General features: G+C 41.4%; 2 protein-coding genes across 3 annotated transcripts in view; both read right to left on the bottom strand.

The window, feature by feature from the left end:
* Window positions 1-14,375, bottom strand: part of LOC109142099 (fucolectin-like) — a 21,854-nt gene extending 7,479 nt beyond the window's left edge. Inside the window, exon 1 of the mRNA XM_027287506.1 lies at window positions 14,242-14,375. Within this exon, the coding sequence (XP_027143307.1) occupies window positions 14,242-14,360 (119 nt within the window). The 5' untranslated portion in view covers window positions 14,361-14,375. The remainder of the gene's footprint in view (window positions 1-14,241) is intronic.
* LOC109139560 (fucolectin) lies at window positions 4,366-19,785 on the bottom strand. 2 transcript variants are annotated; one of them, XM_027287509.1, is made up of 5 exons: window positions 19,640-19,785; window positions 19,098-19,171; window positions 18,189-18,474; window positions 17,791-17,945; window positions 4,366-4,440 (listed from the first exon to the last, which is right to left on the bottom strand). In XM_027287509.1, exons 2-5 carry the CDS (start codon window positions 19,168-19,170, stop codon window positions 4,373-4,375), a joined length of 582 nt encoding a protein of 193 aa, XP_027143310.1. In that variant the 5' UTR covers window position 19,171; window positions 19,640-19,785; the 3' UTR covers window positions 4,366-4,372. The 2 variants fall into 2 exon arrangements, with proteins under 2 accessions (XP_027143310.1, XP_027143309.1); XM_027287508.1 differs by lacking the exon at window positions 4,366-4,440 and adding an exon at window positions 17,308-17,542 and having other exon boundaries at window positions 19,640-19,774.
* Window positions 19,786-20,258: the final 473 nt, after the last annotated feature.

The following is a 20,258-nucleotide window of genomic DNA, read 5'->3' as shown; positions in this document are numbered from 1 at the left end:
GCTGGGCCGCGCCCACCACCCCACCATTTGCCCATCATAGCTCGACGGCCCCTGTGACACCCTGCTGTCCTTACACCCCACGATTCTCTTTGAAATGTTGGCACATTCTCTTGACTCCTTTTGTTGCCATTTTTAATAAAAGTTGTAATTTTTGTTTTCGTTGTAATTTTAATGAATAATTTTGTTCCTTTGTTTAATAAAAAACTGTTATCAGATGGGGCCGTCTCTACTTCACTCTGTCCTTAGCTGTTGTTGTTGCTGGGAAAGTTCCAATCTGAATATTAGTTTCGGAAAAGTTTCCATCTGACTATTAGCTCTCAAGCCGTTCCGATTTTGTTGTAGCTTCGGGACCCTCCCCCCCCCCCGCCCCATGTCCCGCACACCACCCTTCTGTTCATTCCCGCCTCATGCTGTTTCCCATTTTTTTTTCTGTAGTTCCCCCCGGTTGAATTATTTGCTCAGCACTTTCATGCAAGTGGAGGGCTTGCGCAAGGTGGAGTCTTCTACGGGAAGGCAAAAAACCCAATAACAGAAATATGAGAAATGTGATTGAGAGCCACACATATAAATATAGGCTGTCAATGATAAACAAAAATTAACCTAATAATCACAACATTTCGTAATTAATCGCGATTTAATCTACTCAATAAATGTTCAATAATAAAATGCCATTTTTCTGAGCTGAAAGCTTATAATGACCATATTCTTATTTATGTCAAATGCTCATCAAATTAAGTCAGAATAAACTCAGCTAAAGTATATGAAATTCATTCATGTTATTGGCTTAAGGTCAACATAGCACGTTTGCAAACGAAAAAAGTAAGCCAGAGAACGATGAGGAACAGGAAATATTACTGAGGGTGCCACACTCCTGTACGTGTAGACTGGCGGTTTTGGCTTTGAGGGTGAATGTGTAAAGCGTTTGTTACTTCTGTGGAATTAATTCGGCTTGCAAACACTTGTGCAAAATTGCCTTGGTTTTTTGTCCAACGCAGCCTGTTCTGCGGCAGCAACTTTTACTGAAATGTTCCCCCCTAAAAGTCCGTCCTTATCCCATTCTTTACACCACAGTGACTCTCCCCTTTAGTTAGGAAGATCATAGACATATATGCACAGACTCTCCTTTAGTTAGGATAGAATCATAGACTATATACATTAGACTCTCCTTTAGTTGGATAGACTCGACTATACATCACTCTCCTTAGTTAGGATAGCATAGACCTATATCTACATAGACTCTCTTTAGTTAGGCTAGATCATCGACATATACTGTACCACAGGACTCTCTTGTTAGGCTAATTATCGATAGACTATATGCAAGACTCTCCTTTAGTTAGGATAGTATCATAGAAATATATGCACGCAGGACTCTCCTTTAGTTAGGATAGATCATAGACACACAGACGCCTCATTTGAGCATAGTTGGTCGTTGCTGCCGAACTACGTAACGTGTCTCCCCATATTGGATGTGGGCAGCCAGATCTGCCCGTAAACTATTACAAAGCAGGGCCGGTTGTTTTAGCGTGGGGCCAATGTGGGGCGGACCGCCCGTTATTTTTTTAACGCTGTAATTCTTTAAAAATTACTCGCAAAATTAACGCGGTTATTTTGGACAGCACTAATAACATATAATGTATCATTCACTAAGTATCAGAATACATCTTAATTGCACGCGTGCGTGTAACACCAATATAAGTGATTCTGAACAGTTACTACTTGCAACTGAAGCCTGCAGGACAGGCAGCCTGGACTTGTCACCTAAAATCAGACAATATCCTTGGGTGGACTGAAATGACTCTGTCCTTATTGTATTGTAGCTTTGTTTTCTTTATCTACCCAGCTCCCTTACAGACCGGATCTAGCTTCGACTTCGCTGTTAAAATAGCGGATGGGTCTCTCTTTCCCTCAAACCGAAGGGGGCACAGACAGTAAAATGTTGTGGGGGGGTGGGTGCCGTTAACAGAAAGTGATGTGAATGGGAGTGGAAACGTTATTTTCGTATCATAATGACAGCTAGTTTTGTGGAAGAAATTCTCTGCTGCTTGTGACAGAATGAACGAGACTCTGCGGGCCGACAAGGTTTTTATTTTCTTTCGCACAAGAAAGTCAGTTTCAACATTTGCGAGGGTGAAAAAGATGTGGAGAAAAAGACCCCTAAAAATATGGTGGACAAACTGGATAATTATACCTGAGGGGGGGTACTCTCCTTTAACACCTTTGTCTGCTCAAGGAGGAGCCGAGCCCATTCAGCGCTGGCCCCTTCTGTCTGTTGCAAGTTTGGCGCCGGCCCCCCCGTGCTATGTTTTACTCCAGTGCTGCCAACCAGGGGTCGGTCCTAGCTCTGGGCAATGTGGGCGCCCACCGCCCAGGGCGACTTTCTCGTCGGGGGCGACAAAAAACGCCGGAAACGTCCGAACGGAAAAAAAGCAAAAACCCTCGGTAGTTAATTTTCGAATCCGCTCCATTAATTAGCGGATGCGGGCGCGCCCTGCGGGGGTGGAGCGGCAGTTAGTGTTGCAGGGCAGAGGGGGGGGTCGGAGACAGACCGATGGGGGTGGGCTGCGCACGCGCATCCAGGGCGACGGGTATCGCACCTAAGGGCGGCCGTTAGGGCGCAACGAGAAATGTTTCGCCTCGGGGGCGGGGGGGGGGTTGGGCGCAAATTGTGGCAGCAGGGACCGGCGCTGCTGCCAACAAACAGGAACGAAGAGCATGCCTAGGTCTGAAGCCTCGCCAAACTGTCGGAGTCTCAACTGAGCTTTCGTAGCCCCCCCTGGTAGGGCGTTGGGGTGGAATATTCTGCCGGCTCAGAGGAAACCAATGTGTAAACTTAAACTGTAAACCTGATATCTAGTTATTAAAAAAAAATTGGCACGCAGTGCAAATTCAAAATACACCAAGAGTCGTCTCGACCCAGCCGATCCTACCCAGACTCGAATGTGTTGTACATGGGCAGTGCTGTGGGAATGTTTCGATTGTATTGTTTTTGATTATTTATGACAGGCCAACTTATCCAAAACAAACAAAATTCAGACTTTATTTTTCTGTTTTTGATTAACTGGATCATGACTCTTTTAAAATGAGACATAGTGAAAATTGGAACCAGATGCCTGGGTCTTCTGGGCTCTAAGCTGTCTTCATCTTTCAAGCATCCCAATATTTACCGTGTTTTACCACGTTTCTGCTCCTGGAGAGCCTTTAGTTGGCAGCAATCTAACATTACCTCTGGCTGACCACTTCATTTGCTTCTACAGCTCTGTAGTTTGATATCTGGCAACCCAGCAGCCCGTTATTTCAGTTCGCATGTTTCCTTTAAATCTCTGATGCATATTTCATGGTCATTTTATAATTTAAACAGTAAATATCTGACATGAACACTGAAAGCACAAACCAAACTGTTCTCTAGTCATGGTTTTCTTATAATATTGTAAACTTATATTGTATATATCTTTCTTGCAAAATTACTATTACAGTGATCCCCTCGCTTATATCGCGGTCACTTTCGACGGACCTCGCTTGTTTCGCAGATTTTTTTCAGTTCCATTTGGCATGCTTTTTTCTTTTTTTTACAGGCGTACTTTACGTATGAACGCGCATTGTTCTTCTTCGTCCTGCTTGGCTACGGGAGACAAACCGCACATGTGTTGCTGGTCCTTTTAAGGGCGTATGTACAAATGTGATGTAAAAAAGGTGTATAAAAAGGTGTTTGGTTAGGGTTTTCGCCTTAAACTATTAAAACATGTATAAATAATTGTCAAAACTTACTTCGCGGAATTTCACTATCGCGGGTTATTTTGGAAACGTATCCCCCGCGTAAACGCGGGTCACTGTTATTATATTATGGGCACTTTCTTTGCAAGAATTACTTACACTATGGTCACTTTCACTACAAACTCTATATATTCATGTCATCTATCTCTCAGTACTTGTCAGGACTTTTTCGTGGTATTGTGTAGTTTAAGATTTGTCTGTTTTTTTGTTTTTTTGGTTTTGGCCTCTTCTACTTTGTTGTTCTATATCTGCTGCTTGTAACAAGTGAAATTCCCTGTGGTGGGATGATAAATTATATCTAATCTAATATAATGAGGTCCGCTCAGCTATATGGACAGAGTTTATGTTCCATTTTGATACTAAATTGAGTGTACTTATGATGGCTGTTAACATTAGCAATCCATAGACCAATAGAGATGAACAGAAAGGACCGTAGACTTTTTTTTTATGTGATTTAATTCAATTTAATGGTTTCATTGTAATCGATGTGACTGGACACAAATTGTTCCACTAGTAACTACATCATATCACAAGACAAGACCTAATCCGACGAGAGCCGTACACCTCCACCTCACACAGACTCGGAACTCAGGGGCCGTGTTCACTTGCGGGCGTCATTCCCATCGATGGCAGCGAGTGTGGCGTTTTCTTGGAGCGCCAAGTTCTCTCCTGACAATGAAACACAAAATCAGCATTGAGACCTGGACCTCTTTGAGGTTATCATGACAACAAAAACCATGATATGTGTAGGTTTTATTAATTCCTCCATGATCTTATGAAGGCAGGATTAACCACCCTTCATTACGATTCTTATCATTCATGAATTGTTTCTATCATAATGTCTTGCCTTTAGATAAGTGAGACTTCTGCATAGTGTTCACATTTATTTATGTAAAAGCTCCAGTTCTCACCAGTTTTGGCACGGTACCCGTTAGACTTCCACTTCACAGAGTGTGAGGTACTCTTTGATCTGGAGTTGAACCAGGTAGACCAAAGTCACATAACGTCCCTCCACCGGGAGTGAAGGTCTGGTGAGGTGGCTTGCCCCAAGGTCACAATTTGACCAACCCTAAAAGAAAGAGGGCACGTACGCTCTGAGATGACACGGGAATACTGTTACACGACTGTGATTCACAGACTGTCCTGATGGAAGATTGATAGTGTAAACGGCTAACTGTCGTTAGCTTGGTCAGCCGTGTGGCTGTAACTGACTCAGCCCCGGGATGCAGGAGCAACCGGGGCTAAACAGGGCAGAGGGGAGATGAGGTGATGATGAGGAAGATGCTTTTTTTACTCACATGGGTTATTCAACGCCTTGGTTCCAGGTTGCCGATGTTGGATCTCTGCCGGATGTTTGTCTCCTCTGTTATGAGATGGGATGGAGGTGATGATGTAGGAGTCCAGCAGGTCCACTCTCACCAGGGTTGGACTTTCCACTGTGCAAGTGCATGATCCATCGTAGTAGTTGTTGTCCCGTTCCATCTATGGCATTGGAGGCAGCTCCAAATGCGTCCTTATAACGGTCGGACTGAGTCGCTTTTCCCACGCAGAGCCACATTTCGTGAATGACACAAGTTGAAAATACATTTAACAACTGTAACGGTTTATTTGTTGAAATATTCAGCTGATATCAGTGTTTCAAAAATGACAACCCACTCACACACAATACAAACTAATTGCTGCCAGAAAGTAACTTTCCACCACAACTCAGACCTACCTCCTGTCATTATATTTCTAATATTACACATTGTACCTTACACAATAGAAAGAAATTCATGAGACTGATGTCCCGCATCACTCAGATCATACTTACCACTAAGTGGCAGCTGAGCATCGTCCCCAGAGGAGGCAGACGAGGAAAACACAGAGATTCATCATTCTGGTTAGAACAGACAGAAAATATAGACTTATTTTCTGTTGGAATGAATCATATTAGATTGTGGAGGAGGAGCGTTAATGTTGATGTGACAAGGGATTCAGAAGGAACTGAATGGTAAAAATTAACAGAGTTTTCGTTGTTTGATTTGAGTCATTGACTTCACACAGTGCAGATGCGGAACCTGAACGTGAACATTTTTATCCGAACGTCCTGAAACTATAATTGACTACCCCTGAAATACATCATTGGGATAACTGTGAATTTTAACCACATACATTAAAAACTTTAAAACTGTGACAGTATGCTGAAATACTGACGTAACAGAGAGCAGGACACAGACATTAAAGTACCAAAGAATGAAATGTGTTACCTGGAGATCCTGACGAGCGAGCTCTTTCTTCTGGACTCTGATGATTCGATGAAAAGGCTTCCACCTGTGCTCTTTACATACATCTCTTTCTTCACCTCCAACCAACAAAAACTCCTCTACTCCTCTTCAGCACTATCACTCACATCACCACAAAATTTCTGCATTTCACTTCCCTTCTTGTGAATAAGACACCCATCAAAATATGCAACTTCTTTGTTTGTAATCTAGAAAACACCCAAACATATTGATACACCCAACTTACGTGAAACTATGAACTTTAAGGTTGTTTGGAAACTGAATGAGCCTTATTCTAAAAAAGTGTTGTGATAACAACCAATCAGCCATAAGATCATGACCCCCCAGTATTGTACAGGTCCACACAATGTTGCTTTAGGACTTTCTGCAATTAAAACCTGAGTACGAACACCAGCTGTTGAAACATAACCGGACATCTGTGCAAGAGAGAGTTGCAAGATTTTATGAACCGCAAATTATTTGACCCTGCTCAAACAATTCTTCACTTTTTTATAACGGCAGCTCGCCTGCGTAATGGTCCGTTTGAATTCAGGACATAGTCTGCAGGTCGTGACACCACTAATGTATTTTACTTAAGTAAAAATAGCCAATCCCCTCGTCAGATGTTTCAAGTAAAAGTCTTAATTCAAAATTACATAAGTTCAAGAACTAAAGGTATTAGCAAATGTACTTAAGTATTCATTCCGCCCCCCTCTTCCGCCCTACGTACCAACAGTGCATATGGGATGACGTCGTCACGTTGCCTGGTTTATGTGTGGAGGAGAGGTGGCTGCCGGAGAGAAACACATTGCTTTGCAAAGGATATATTAAAACTGAGTCAGACTCCTTGCATGAGAGGCAACAAAACAAGTCCAAAAAGCGGGAAGAAAAAGATATTTCTGAATGGTATGTTTATGTAATGTGTTTTATATATTTTTATATGTTTGAACTCTGGTTAAACTACCGTTATTGTTTTTTATGTACTCACTATTGAAAAAGTACTTAGATAAATGCACATTATTCATATAATGTACGTACATTGCTGAGCGGCTATTCCCCTCTACACCAGTAACATACAAGCTCCGCCAACAATGTTTTCTCCACAACCGTACACTTTGTTCTAGCTGTTACAGATACTAGCCTACAGGAGCTCTGTAGTTGGGGATTTCTCGGCCATAGAATCAGACTGGTACTCTTCAGCTGTGTGGTGCAACGAATATGTATCCCAGACACTCCAGGAAGCTACATAGGGTCAGACCGTCCTTGATTAAACCTAGACACGTAGATGTTACAACCTCTTGCTTCCTGGTCTGCACAAACTGGGACTGCAAGATCCTCAGGGATGATGTCTTCAGCACCTCATCCACGTATGGCCAGAATCTAGAAAAGCCTTCTTGATGAGTCCAACATAACCTATAAACAATATAGGAGAGGAAACATGAATATACTTTGTGAAATTATCTATCTTTCCATTTTCACTTGTATAATAAATGTTGGCATTGCCGGTCCTGGCCACATTTGCGCCCTGGGCGAACCCCCCGCCCCCGAGGCGAACTTTTTCTCGTGCACCCTCACGGTTGCCCGTGTGCCCCTGGATGCGCCGTCTGCCCCGATCAGTTTGGGCGGACGGCGAATCCATCAGTCTGGATGAATATACTTTGTGAAATTATCTATCTTTCCATTTTTCACTTGTTTATAATGTGGCAGCGCCGGGTCGGGCCACATTTGCGCCCTGGGCAAAACCCCCGCCCCCCGGCGCGAACTTTTTCTCGTGCACCCCTCACGGCCGCCTGTGCGCGCCCTGGGCACATTCTTCTTTGATTTATTGCCCTTTTTAAATAAAAGGTTGTAAAAATTACAGATGGTGGGTTCTATCTTCACTGTCTAGCGTGTTGTTGTTGGGAGTTTCAATCTGGAATTAGCTCTCCAGCTGATGTGCTTAGGGAACGCTCAGCACTTTCTTGAGTGGAGGGAGGCTTGCAGGTGGAGTCTAGGGAAGAAAAACAATAACAGAAATATGAGAAATATGATTGAGCCAATATTAAATATACATTGTACTCCTTTAACAAGTATCAGAATCACCTTAATTTGCCAGGGTGTGTGTACACATCAATAAAAGTATTCTGAGAGTTTACTGTTCTAATTCTTTCAGTCTGAAGCTGCATGGACAGTGCCTGACATGTCACTCAAATCGGACAATATCCGTGGCCTGAACTGATGCTCGTCCTTATTGTATTGTAGCTTTGTTTTCTTTTAATCGTACCCAGCTCCCTAAGACTGGATCTGCTTCAGACTATGCTTAAATAGCGAGGGGTTTCTCTTTCCCTCAAACCGAGGGGGACACAGACAGTAAAAGTGGGGGGGGGGGGTCCGTTAACAGAAAGGTGAATGAAGAGAATGTTATTTTCGTATCACTAATGACAGCTAGTGTTGTGAGGAAATTTCTCTGCTTGCTGTGAAGAATGCATAGGACTTGCCGGCCGACAAGGTTTTATTTCTTTGAAAAGAAAAGTGTCCATTCAACATGCGAGCGGTGATGAAAGATGGAGAAAAGAACCCATAAATATGGGGACACCTGGATTATTTACCTGAGGGCGGGACTCTTTTCACATCAGATAACGCTGCTCACGCAAATAGACGTGGTTGTTGCTTTTAACACTGGGAACCACACGGAAATTAAAAACATTGTGTAAAGGCTGGAAAAGTGATTTTGCAGAATATGTCCCCTTTAGGTAATTTCCATTTTATGCTGTTTCATGCTTCTACACCACCACAGTCAGGGGAAACGTACTTTTTACTGCACTACTTTTGCTGAAAACTAGCAGTTAATTTACAGTTATGATTTAACATTCCCAACAGTGTATAATGTAGTAAACAACCTCAACTAGCTTGGATATTAAGACGAATAATTTGCAATTAGTGAGCTCTTATCAACTCTGGTTATTTTGCAACAGCTTGTTACTCCAGATGTAATTACACAAAGTCAAACAGGCTTATGTCTCACACCCATCAAAAATGCAACTTCTCTGTTTTGTAATCTAGAAACACCCAAACATATTTGATACACACCTAACTTTACCGTGAAATATGAACTTTAAGGTGTTATGGAACTGAATGAGTGATTATGCCTTATTCTGATTGCTAAAGTTTGTTAATTAGTCATCGTATAACTAAAGTTGTTGTGATAACACCAATCAGCCATAAGATCATGACCAGTATTGTACAGGTCACACACATGTTGCTTTAGGACTTCCGCAATTAAAACTTGACGCACGAACATCCAGTGTTGAAACATAACGGACATCTGTGCAAGAGGAGTTGCAAGAGTTTATGAACCGCAAATTATTTGACCCTGCTCAAACAATCTCTTCACTTGTTCTATAACGGCAGCCTCGCCTGCAAAATGGTCCATTTAATTTTCGAACTAGTCTGCACTGCAGTGGTGTCACGGACCTCTGCAGAGTCTGTTCAGTGTGTTTTGGCTGTGCGATCTACTGGGTTATGGGCCGGTCAGACCAATATTTTTTTTAAATATTTAAATATATATATTCGGGACTTATCGGCCCAAATAGCACGTCGGCCCACCAGGCAAATGCACGGTATGCCAGATTATCAGTCCGTGCCTGCTTCAAAATATTGGAAGCAACTGGAGTTCAAATAAATAAAGTAATAAGTAACAAAACAGTCCACACTCATTTATTGTTACTGAATGGCTTTTAAATACTTTGTTTGATTGTTGGAGGAGATTGCAGCTGATTGGTTCATGATCTTTTTCTTCTTTGTTTCTGTCTGTCCATGCAGATGTTTGCTCTATAACTACAGACTGTGGAACAACTTTTTGAACTGTTTCTCAGGGCGTTTCTCATCATTTGTTTGACTCTCGGCCTTAAGTGTAAATATGTTAGTTATTAGGAAGCTGTGGTAGGAAAAAATTAGATATCATAAGGTGATTAATGGGGAAACACGGTGTATCCCTGGAGTTGTGGTCTTGACCGGTCGTGAAATAAAATCCAATGTCCTCTTTGTCCGAGGCCGAGACAAAACCATGTTAAAATGCAGTGGATTCCGACACAACACTTTGAAAAAGTGGTCTCAAAAACAGTTTCAAGACCACTTTATACACTGCAAAAATACACCACATTGGAGAGTGGTGTCAACTTTCTGATTTTAACTCTCCACAAATAAGTGAGTAACCGTATTTCCGAAAATATCGAACTATTAGTTGAAGTAGTAAACTGTAGGAAAATACTGTTGCTATGGATATCTGCAGGCTAAAGGAACAAGTGTTAACTTTAATGTAACACTGATATCTGGTTGTTAAAAATGGCACTGCAGTGCAAATTCAAAATACACAAGAGTCGTCTCGACCAGCGCTCCTCCCCAAAATCGAAGCGTTGAAATGGGCAGGTGTTGGGGGGATGTTTGATGTTATGTTGTGTTAAATATAAAAAACAAAGTTCATGATTATTTTCTGTCTTTGTGTCACAATCACTCCGGTCCCCTGCTTGCTTTCCCTCTGCTACCCAGTAAACTCACCTTCAGCCCCGCCTCCTCATCAGTACCATGGCTTCTCCCGCTCCCCACCGTTCCTCATCCGTAATCAACCCTGTATTTAAGCACCAACCTCCAGACACTCTTTGCCAATTGTTCTTCGCTCATGCCGAGTCTTTCCAGCACTTTTGTCCAGCACTGTATCTCCTGTTGCCGACCCTGCCTGCCTCTTGACCTGCTCGTCTGTTCTGCCCGTGAATCACCTCAGCTTTTCGTCCCCGACCACGGTTCTGCCTCAGTTGTCTGGTGTCTTGCTGTGTTTCCCTGGCGTTTGGAGGTTCCCCGGGCAGTCTGTCCCCCTGTCCAGTTCGTTGCCACAGACTCTCCGGTTGAACTCAGGACTTATTCCCTCTCTCTCACCTGCCATATCGCCTGCTGTGAGTCCCAATAAAGAAAATATTAAGGATCCCTTGCTGTTGTGCTGCATTTGGGTCCTACACAAGCCCGTTTTCATTTTGATTCACTGGGAATGAGTTTTAAAATGAGACATAGTGAAATATTGAACAGATGCTCTGGGTCCTTCTGGGCTAAGCTGTCTACATCTTTCAAAGCTCTCCAATATTTACTCGTGTTTTAACCACGTTTCTTGCTCATGGAGCTTTTTAGGTTGGCAGAATCTAAACATTACCTCGCTGATCCACTTCATTGCTTCCACGGCTGTAGTACGTTTGATATCTGGCAACCAAGGATCACGTATTTTAGTTCAGCATGTTTCCTTAATTCTGATGACAGTCATGGTCATTTTATAATAAAAACAGTTAAATATCTGACATGACACTTCTTTCTGTGTATTGTTAGTTTAGATACTTTGTTTTGTCTGTTTTTTTTTTTTTTTTTTGGCTCTGTCTACTTTGTTTTCTATTATATTGTGCTTGTGTACAGGAATTTCCCTGTGGTGGGATGAATAATATATCTAATCTAATATTAACTGAGGTTCGCTCAGCTATATGGACAGAGTTTATGTCCATTTTGATAATAAAATTGAGTGTACTTATGATGCTGTTACGCATTAGCATTGCATAGACCAATCAAGATGAACAGGAAAAGGACAGTAGACTCTTTTTTATGCCGATTAATTCAATTTTACGATTTCATGTAATCGATGTGACTTTGGACACAATATGTGCCACTAGTATACTACATCATATCACAAGACAAGACCTAATCCGACGGAGCCGTACACCTCCACCTCACCAGACTCAGGAACTCAGGGCGTGTTCACTTGCGGTCATCATTCCCATCGATGGCAGTGAGAGTGTGGTTTCCTTGAGCGCCAAGTTCTCTCCTGACAATGAAACACAAAAATCCCATTGAGACTGGACCCTCTCTTGAGGTTATCATGACAACAAAAAAACCATGACATGTTGTGGTTTTATTAATTCTCCTATGACTCTTATAAGAAGGCAGGATTAACCACTTATAAATACGATTCTTATCATTCATGTTAATTGTTTCTATCCATAATGTCTTGCCTTTAGATAAAGTGAGACTTCTGCTAGTGTTCACATTTATTTAGAAAAGTCAAGTCCACCCAGTTTTGGCACGGTACCCGTTGACTTCCACTTCACGAGTGGAGGTACTTAAGTTAAACCAGGTAAGAAACAAAGTCACTACGTCCCTTCACATGAGGGATGAAGGTCTTGGTGAAGGTTGGTTGTGCCATGAGAACAATTTGACCAACCCTATAAAGAAGAGAAAGCAGCCAAGCCTCTGAGATGAAACGGGAATAACGTTACACGACTGAAATGATTCACAGACTGTCGATGGAAAGATTGATAAGTTGTAAACGGCTAACTGTCGTTAGCTGGTCAGCAGGTGTGCTGTTACTGACTCAGCCCGGGATGAACGGACCAACCGGGGTACTAACAAGGGGCAGAGGGGAGATGAGGATGTGATGAGGAAGATGCTTTTTTTTTACTCACAATGGGTTATTAAAACCATTGTTGTTCCAAAGAGTTGCGTCTGTGGACCTAATTCTCCGTTGTTATCTCCTGAAAGCAGTCTCTCTGTTTATGATGTGATGTTGGTGATGATGAAAGAGTCCAGCATATCCAGTCACCCACGGGTGGACTTTCCACTTGTGGGGTGCATGATCCATTGTGGGACAGTTGGAGTCACGGTTTCCATCTATGGCAGGAGGCAGCCTCCAAATGTTCATGAAACGGTCAGACTGAGTTGCTTTTCCACGCGACGCCATTTTCTGTGAATGACAAAGTTGAAACTACATATTAAACAGTGTAACTGTCAGGCCGGACTCAAAACGGACTAGCAGCGCAGAGGAGCAGTGAGCGTTATTTTGAAATAACAAAACCCTCGACAGAGTGATGCTAAGCAGGCTATGAACAGACCTAAACTAAGGAAACAAAAACTCACTCCATGAGGAAAAAAAAAAAAAATCGGTTTATGAAAAAATATCAAAATCACTCACCAATGAGGAAAATCAAAAGGCTGCAAAACATTAACTAAATCTCTCCAAGGGAGGCTGAAAAAAATAAACTAAGCACTATGAAACAAAAGGTTGACTAAGAAAATACACCAAAAAAAAATCACTATTGATTGGAGGAAAACAAAACAACACGAAGAACAAAAAACCATAATGATGTGCGCAATGACTAGGAATTGGTTGGTGTACGATCCGAGGAGAAACACTTGGCATGGGACAAAGGGGACGCAGACCAATTAATACACGGTAATGGGGAACACGGTGGAACAATCAGACCGGTGACACATAGGAAGGGACAGTGACCTGATATACAGAGTGTGCAGGTACCAATATTCCAATTATTAAAACCGGCAACGACGGAGACAAGACATAAAAACCAGCTTGACCTCCTACGTGTTGTGATGATACGGGTATTTTCATTGGTCTTACACTGGTTCTTTATTTAATTGATCTTATTTTCAGCTGTTTGAGACAGTTTTCTTGTCAAATGATAACATCACAACACAAACCCAAACTTATACCGGCATTTGAATTTGCATTTTAGCTAAATATTTAGTTTCACCTGAAACATTTAGCTTCAACATTTAGATTTAGATTTATATTTAACATTTAGATTTAGATTTAATATTTAGATTTAGAAATAACATTTATATTTAACATTTAGATTTAGATTTATATTTAACATTTAGTTTTAGCATTTAGATTTTACATTTAACATTTGGATTTAAATATTTAAAATATCTCTAAGTTCACAAATATTGTTGTGCAATGTGCAAAAAAGTGACTCTCAAAAATTCAAACCAGTTTTATAAACATTGTTTTTAGCTAAATGTGACTAAATGTCTATTTTCAGAGCGAGACGCTTTATAAACGGCAGCCCATACTTTCGTTGTTTGATTTGAGTCATTGACTTCACACAGTGCAGATGTTGATACAATGACAATGCTGCTTCAATATATATAAAATAATTGTAATGTAAACTAAATTATAATGCAACTTAAACATGATGATGCTGCGGAACCTGAACGTGAGCATTATTATCCGAACCTCCTGAAACCATAATTGACTACCCCTGAAATACATCATTGGGATAACTGTGAATTTTAAACACATACATTAAAAACTTTAAAAATGCTGACAGTATGCTGAAATACTGAAGTAACAGAGAGCAGGACACAGAAATTAAAGTACCAAAGAAATGAAATGTGTTACCTGGAGATCCTGAGAGCGAGCACTTTCTTCATGGACTCTGTTGATTCGATGAAAAGGCTTCCACCTGTGCTCTTTACATACATGTCTTTCTTCACCTCCAACCAATCAAAACTCCTCATACTCCTCTTCAGCAATATCCAATCACATCACACAAATTTCTGTATTTCACTTCCCTTCTTGTGAATAAGACACCCATCATCACGCCCATCAAAAATGCAACTTCTCTGTTTTGTAATCTAGAATCACTCAAACATATTTGATACACACCTAACTATCTTAAACTATGAACTTTAAGGTGTTATGGAACTGAATGAGTGATTATGCCTTATTCTGATTGCTAAAGTTTGTAATAAGTCCAGATAACTAAGTTGTTGTGATAACACCATCAGCCATAAGATCATGACCAGTATTGTATAGGTCACACACAATGTTGCTTTAAGGACTTTCTGCAATTAAAACTTGAGTAACATCCAGCTGTTGAAACATAACCAGACATCTGTGCAAGAGAGAGTTGCAAGAGTTTATGAACCGCAAATTATTTGACCCTGCTCAAACAATTTGTAGGAAATACTGTTGCTGTGGATACCTGCAGGTTAAAGGAACAACGTGTAACTTTGTGTAACTAAAAATTGGCACTGCAGTGCAAATTCAAAATACACAAAAGACGTCTTGGCCTTCTCGATCCCCCGGACTCGACGCGTTGACATGGGCGGTGTGCGGGAACCTTATGAGTATGTTCTGATTATGATGACAGCCTAAATTATCCAAAATACAAAATCATGACTTTATTTTCTGTCCTGATTCACTGTGAATGTTTTTTTATATGAAATAGGCTATTGTATTTTCTTGCCAGACTGCACACCGTTGGTTTCAGAGGGTGTGTTCAGTCCCTTACATAATAGAATTAGCTGCAATTCATAGCAGTTGTTGTTGACTTCTGCCGGCCAACAAGGTTTTTATTTTCTTTGCAAAGAAAAGGTCAGTCAACACGCGAGCGGTGGTCAAGATGAAGAAAGACCATGAGCATTGGGGCACCTAAAACTTATACCTGAAGGCCACTCCTCTCACACCTCTTTGTCTGCTGCAGGAGACGGCCCCTCCCAGAAGTGTTTCACCACCCATTTGTCTGTTGCAGGTATTGGCACCGCCCCCCTTGATGAGATGATGTGATCTTGTTATTTAGGTGCTTGATTGAATTTACTATTACATTACAAGACAAAAAGAACCTGGTATCTTATGTGAAGAAGGGGGGAGGTTGTGCGTCTCTAGTGGTTGATTGAATTTACTATTACACATTCAGGGCTGCCGATAGTTTAAGAAACTTATTACTTCATGCTAATTAAAAATATTAATATAAATAATGTATTAATTGCCAAAGAAATGGTGATAACCAATAAATCTAGACCATAGATATGACATGAAAAAGGACAGTAAACTTTTTTTGATGCTGATTTAATTCAATTTAATGGTTTCATTGTAATCGATGTGACTTTGGACACAAATTGTGCCACTAGTAACACATCTGTCATTTGTACGTTGTTCTCGCACCATGTAACTTCGCGTCAGGAGAGAGTATGTGATGCGTTTCAACACATCAAAAATGCAACTTCTCTGTTTTGTTATGTAGAAACACGCCAACATATTTTAAAAAACATGAAAAACATATTCACATAACTTGAGTAACGAACATCCAGCTGTTGAAACATAACCGGACATCGTGCAAGAAGAGAGTTGCAAGAGTTTTGAAGCGCAAATTATTTAACCTTGCTCAAACAATCCTCTTCACTTTTTTATAACGGCAGCCAGGGCCGGTCCTAGCTCTGGGCACATGTGGCGGCCGCCCAGGGCGCATTCTCCGTGGGGGGCGCACGAAGCCCGAAAAAGCAAAAAACCACGGTAATTTTCGATACCGCTCATTTAGTTAGCGGAGCGGGGGCCCCGGGAGCGGGTGTTGACAAGGCCGAGGGGGGGTCGGGACCGACGATGGGGGCGCACGCATCCCGGGGCGCACGGCGCATCCAGGGGTGCACGGGCGGCCGTCGGGGCGCACGAGAAAATGTTCGCCTCGGGGGGGGTGTTTCGCCCAGGGCGCAAATGTGGCCAGGACCGGCGCTGACGGCAGCTCTGCCCCTGCCTATCTCAGCGTCTTACTAAAGGCTCACGTCCCGACCAGGGCGTTACGCCGCTCCTACAAACCGTCTAGTTGTACCCTCGCCTCTCGCAAAGCGAGGTCACTCTAAACTCTTCTCTGGGGTCGTCCCCAAATGGTGGAATGACCTACCAACGGCTACTAGAACAGCAACATCCCTTTCTCCTTTAAAAAACTTGTAAAAACCTTTCTGTTTCAGAAGCTTCCCTGCCTAACAAAACTACAAAACTAACAACTACTCTGTGCTCCTTTACACCTTTCTCAGCTTAGGTCTCCTCTGTAAGTCGCTTTGGATAAAAGCGTCTGCTAAATGCAATGTAATGTAATAGTACGTTTGATTCTGGCAACCCAAGGAGCACGGATTTCAGTTCAGCATGTCCTTATCCTGAGACACATGGTCATTTATAAATAAAACAGTAAACTATCTGACATGAACACTGAAAGCACACGAGAATGTTCATAGTCATGGTTCTTTAACATGTAACTATATTCTACTATATTCTTGCAATAATACTATTATTTATATTATGGTCACTTTCTTTGCATGATTACTTACACTATGGTCACTTTACACTACAATACTCTTTATATATCATGCCACTCTATTCTCACAGTACTTGTCTGTTTTTGAAGGTTTGAGTACTTTTTCGTGGTCATTGTGTAGTTTAGATTTTCTGTCTGTTGTGTTTTTTTGTTTTGCCCTCTTCTACTTTTGTTTCTATATCTTGCTGCTGTAACAAGTGAATTTCCCTGTGGTGGGATGAATAAATTATATCTATCTAATATTAACTGAGGTCGCTCAGCTATATGGACAGAGTTTATGTTCCATTTTGATAATAAATTGAGTGTACTTATGATGGCTGTTAACATTAGCATTGCATAGACCAATCAAGATGAACAGGAAAATGACAGTAGACTTTTTTTTTAATGCTGATTTAATTCAATTTAATGGTTTCATTGTAATCGATGTGACTTTGGACACAAATTGTGCCACTAGTAACTACATCATATCACAAGACAAGACCTAATCCAGACGAGAGCCGTACACCTCCACCTCACAGACTCAGGAACTCAGGGGCCGTGTTCACTTGCGGTCATCATTCCCATCGATGGCAGTGAGTGTGGCATTTCCTTGGAGCGCCAAGTTCTCTCCTGACAATGAAACACAAAAATCAGCATTGAGACCTGGACCTCTTTGAGGTTATCATGACAACAAACCATGACATGTTGTAGGTTTTATTAATTCTCCTATGACTCTTATAAGAAGGCAGGTCAACCACCTTCATAATACGATTCTTATCATTCATGTAATTGTTTCTATCATAATGTCTTGCCTTTAGATAAAGTGAGACTTTCTGCATAGTGTTCACATTTATTTACGTAAAAGCTCAAGTTCTCACCAGTTTTGGCACGGTACCCGTTGACTTCCACTTCACAGAGTGTGAGGTACTTATTTGAACCAGGTAGAGACAAAGTCACATAACGTCCCTTCACATGAGGAGTGAAGGTCTTGGTGAAGGTTGGGTTGCCATGAAGGTCAACAATTTGACCAACCCTAAAAGAAAGAGAAAGCAGCACAGCCTCTGAGATGAACAGGGAATAACGTTACACGACTGAAATGATTCACAGACTGTCCTGATGGAAAGATTGATAAGTTGTAAACGGCTAACTGTCGTTAGCTTGGTCAGCAGTGTGGCTGTAACTGACTCAGCCCCGGGATGCAAGGAGCCAACCGGGGCTAAACAGGGGCAGAGGGGAGATGAGGATGATGATGAGGAAGATGCTTTTTTTTACTCACAATGGGTTATTCAAACCATTGTGTTCCAAAGAGTTGCCGATGTGGATCTTCAGCCCGTTGATCCTTTCCTGACAGCAGTCTCCTCTGTTATAGATGTTGATGTTGGTGATGATGTAGGAGTCCAGCAGGTCCACTCTCCACCAGGGGTTGGGCTTTCCCCTTGTGTGGGTGCATGATCCATCGTGGAAGTTGGAGTCACGGTTTCCATCTATGGCATTGTAGGCAGCTCCAAATGCATCATAATAACGGTCAGACTGAGTCGCTTTTCCACGCAGAGCCACATTTTCTGTGAATGACAAAGTTGAAATACATATAAACAGCTGTAACTGTCAGGCCGGACTCAAAACAGGACTCAGACGCAGAGGAGTCAGTGAGCAGTTTTATTTTGAAATAACAAAACCCTCGACAGAGTGATGCTACAGCAGGCTATGAAACAGACCTAAACTAAGGAAAACAAAAATCACTCCAAATGAGGAAAAAACTCTAAACTGGTTTATGAAAAAATGATCAAAATCAAAATCACTCACAATGAGGAAAATCAAAAGGCTGCAAAACAACAACAACTGAAATCTCTCCAAGGGAGGCTGAAAAAAACTAAACTAAGCACTATGAAACAAAAGGTTTGACTAAGAAAATTACAACAAAAAAATCACTCTATTGAGGAGAAAACAAAAACACACGAGCAAAAAACACTATGACTATGGCAAGACTAGGAATTGGCTTTGGTGTACGATCCGAGGACGAAACACTTTGGCATGGGACAAAGGGAGACGCAGACAATATATACACAGGGTAATGGGGAACAGGTGGAAACAATCAGGGCGGGGAAGACAATCAGACCGGTGACACATGAGGAAGGGCAAGTGACCTGAAACGAGAGTGTCACACATACACTCAGATCATACTTACGAGTTCTTCGACAAGTGGCAGCTGAGCACGTCCCCAAGAGGAGCAGCACGAGGAAAACACCGAGATTCATCATTCTGGTTAGAACAGACAGAAAAAATATAGACTTCTTATTCTGTTGGAAATTAATCATATTAGAATTGTGGAGGAGCGATAATAATGTTGAATGTGACAAAGGAGATTCAGAAGGAATTGAAATGGTAAAAATTAACAGAGCTTTCGTTGTTTGATTTGAGTCATTGACTTCACACAGTGCAGATGTTGATACAATGACAATGCTGCTTCAATATATATAAAATAATTGTAATGTAAACTAAATTATAATGCAACTTAAACATGATGATGCTGCGGAACCTGAACGTGAGCATTATTATCCGAACCTCCTGAAACCATAATTGACTACCCCTGAAATACATCATTGGGATAACTGTGAATTTTAACCACATACATTAAAAACTTTAAAAATGCTGACAGTATGCTGAAATACTGAAGTAACAGAGAGCAGGACACAGAAATTAAAGTACCAAAGAAATGAAATGTGTTACCTGGAGATCCTGACAGAGCGAGCACTTTCTTCATGGACTCTGATGATTCGATGAAAAGGCTTCCACCTGTGCTCTTTACATACATCTCTTTCTTCACCTCCAACCAATCAAAACTCCTCATACTCCTCTTCAGCAATATCCAATCACATCACACAAATTTCTGCATTTCACTTCCCTTCTTGTGAATAAGACACCCATCATCACACCCATCAAAAATGCAACTTCTCTGTTTTGTAATCTAGAATCACTCAAACATATTTGATACACACCTAACTTTACCGTGAACTATGAACTTTAAGGTGTTATGGAACTGAATGAGTGATTATGCCTTATTCTGATTGCTAAAGTTTGTAATAAGTCAGCGATAACTAAAGTTGTTGTGATAACACCAATCAGCCATAAGATCATGACCAGTATTGTACAGGTCACACACAATGTTGCTTTAAGGACTTTCTGCAATTAAAACTTGAGTAACGAACATCCAGCTGTTGAAACATAACCGGACATCTGTGCAAGAGAGAGTTGCAAGAGTTTATGAACCGCAAATTATTTGACCCTGCTCAAACAATTTGTAGGAAATACTGTACGGTATCTTATGTGAAGAAGGGGGGAGGTTGTG

This window comes from Larimichthys crocea, chromosome XIII, assembly GCF_000972845.2.
Source record: "Larimichthys crocea isolate SSNF chromosome XIII, L_crocea_2.0, whole genome shotgun sequence".
Classification (NCBI taxonomy): domain Eukaryota; kingdom Metazoa; phylum Chordata; class Actinopteri; family Sciaenidae; genus Larimichthys; species Larimichthys crocea.
This window is presented reverse-complemented; position numbering and strand designations above follow the sequence as displayed.

Excerpts from the sequence above, each read along its gene's own strand:
- LOC109139560 (XM_027287509.1), bottom strand. The coding sequence starts at position 19,170 with ATGATGAATCTCGGTGTTTTCCTCGTGCTGCTCCTCTTGGGGACGTGC. Across the intron at positions 18,475-19,097 it reads TGCCACTTGTCGAAGAACTC|AAAATGTGGCTCTGCGTGGA; the intron begins GTAAGTATGATC and ends TGTCATTCACAG. Across the intron at positions 4,441-17,790 it reads CGGGTACCGTGCCAAAACTG|GAGAGAACTTGGCGCTCCAA; the intron begins GTGAGAACTTGA and ends TTTCATTGTCAG.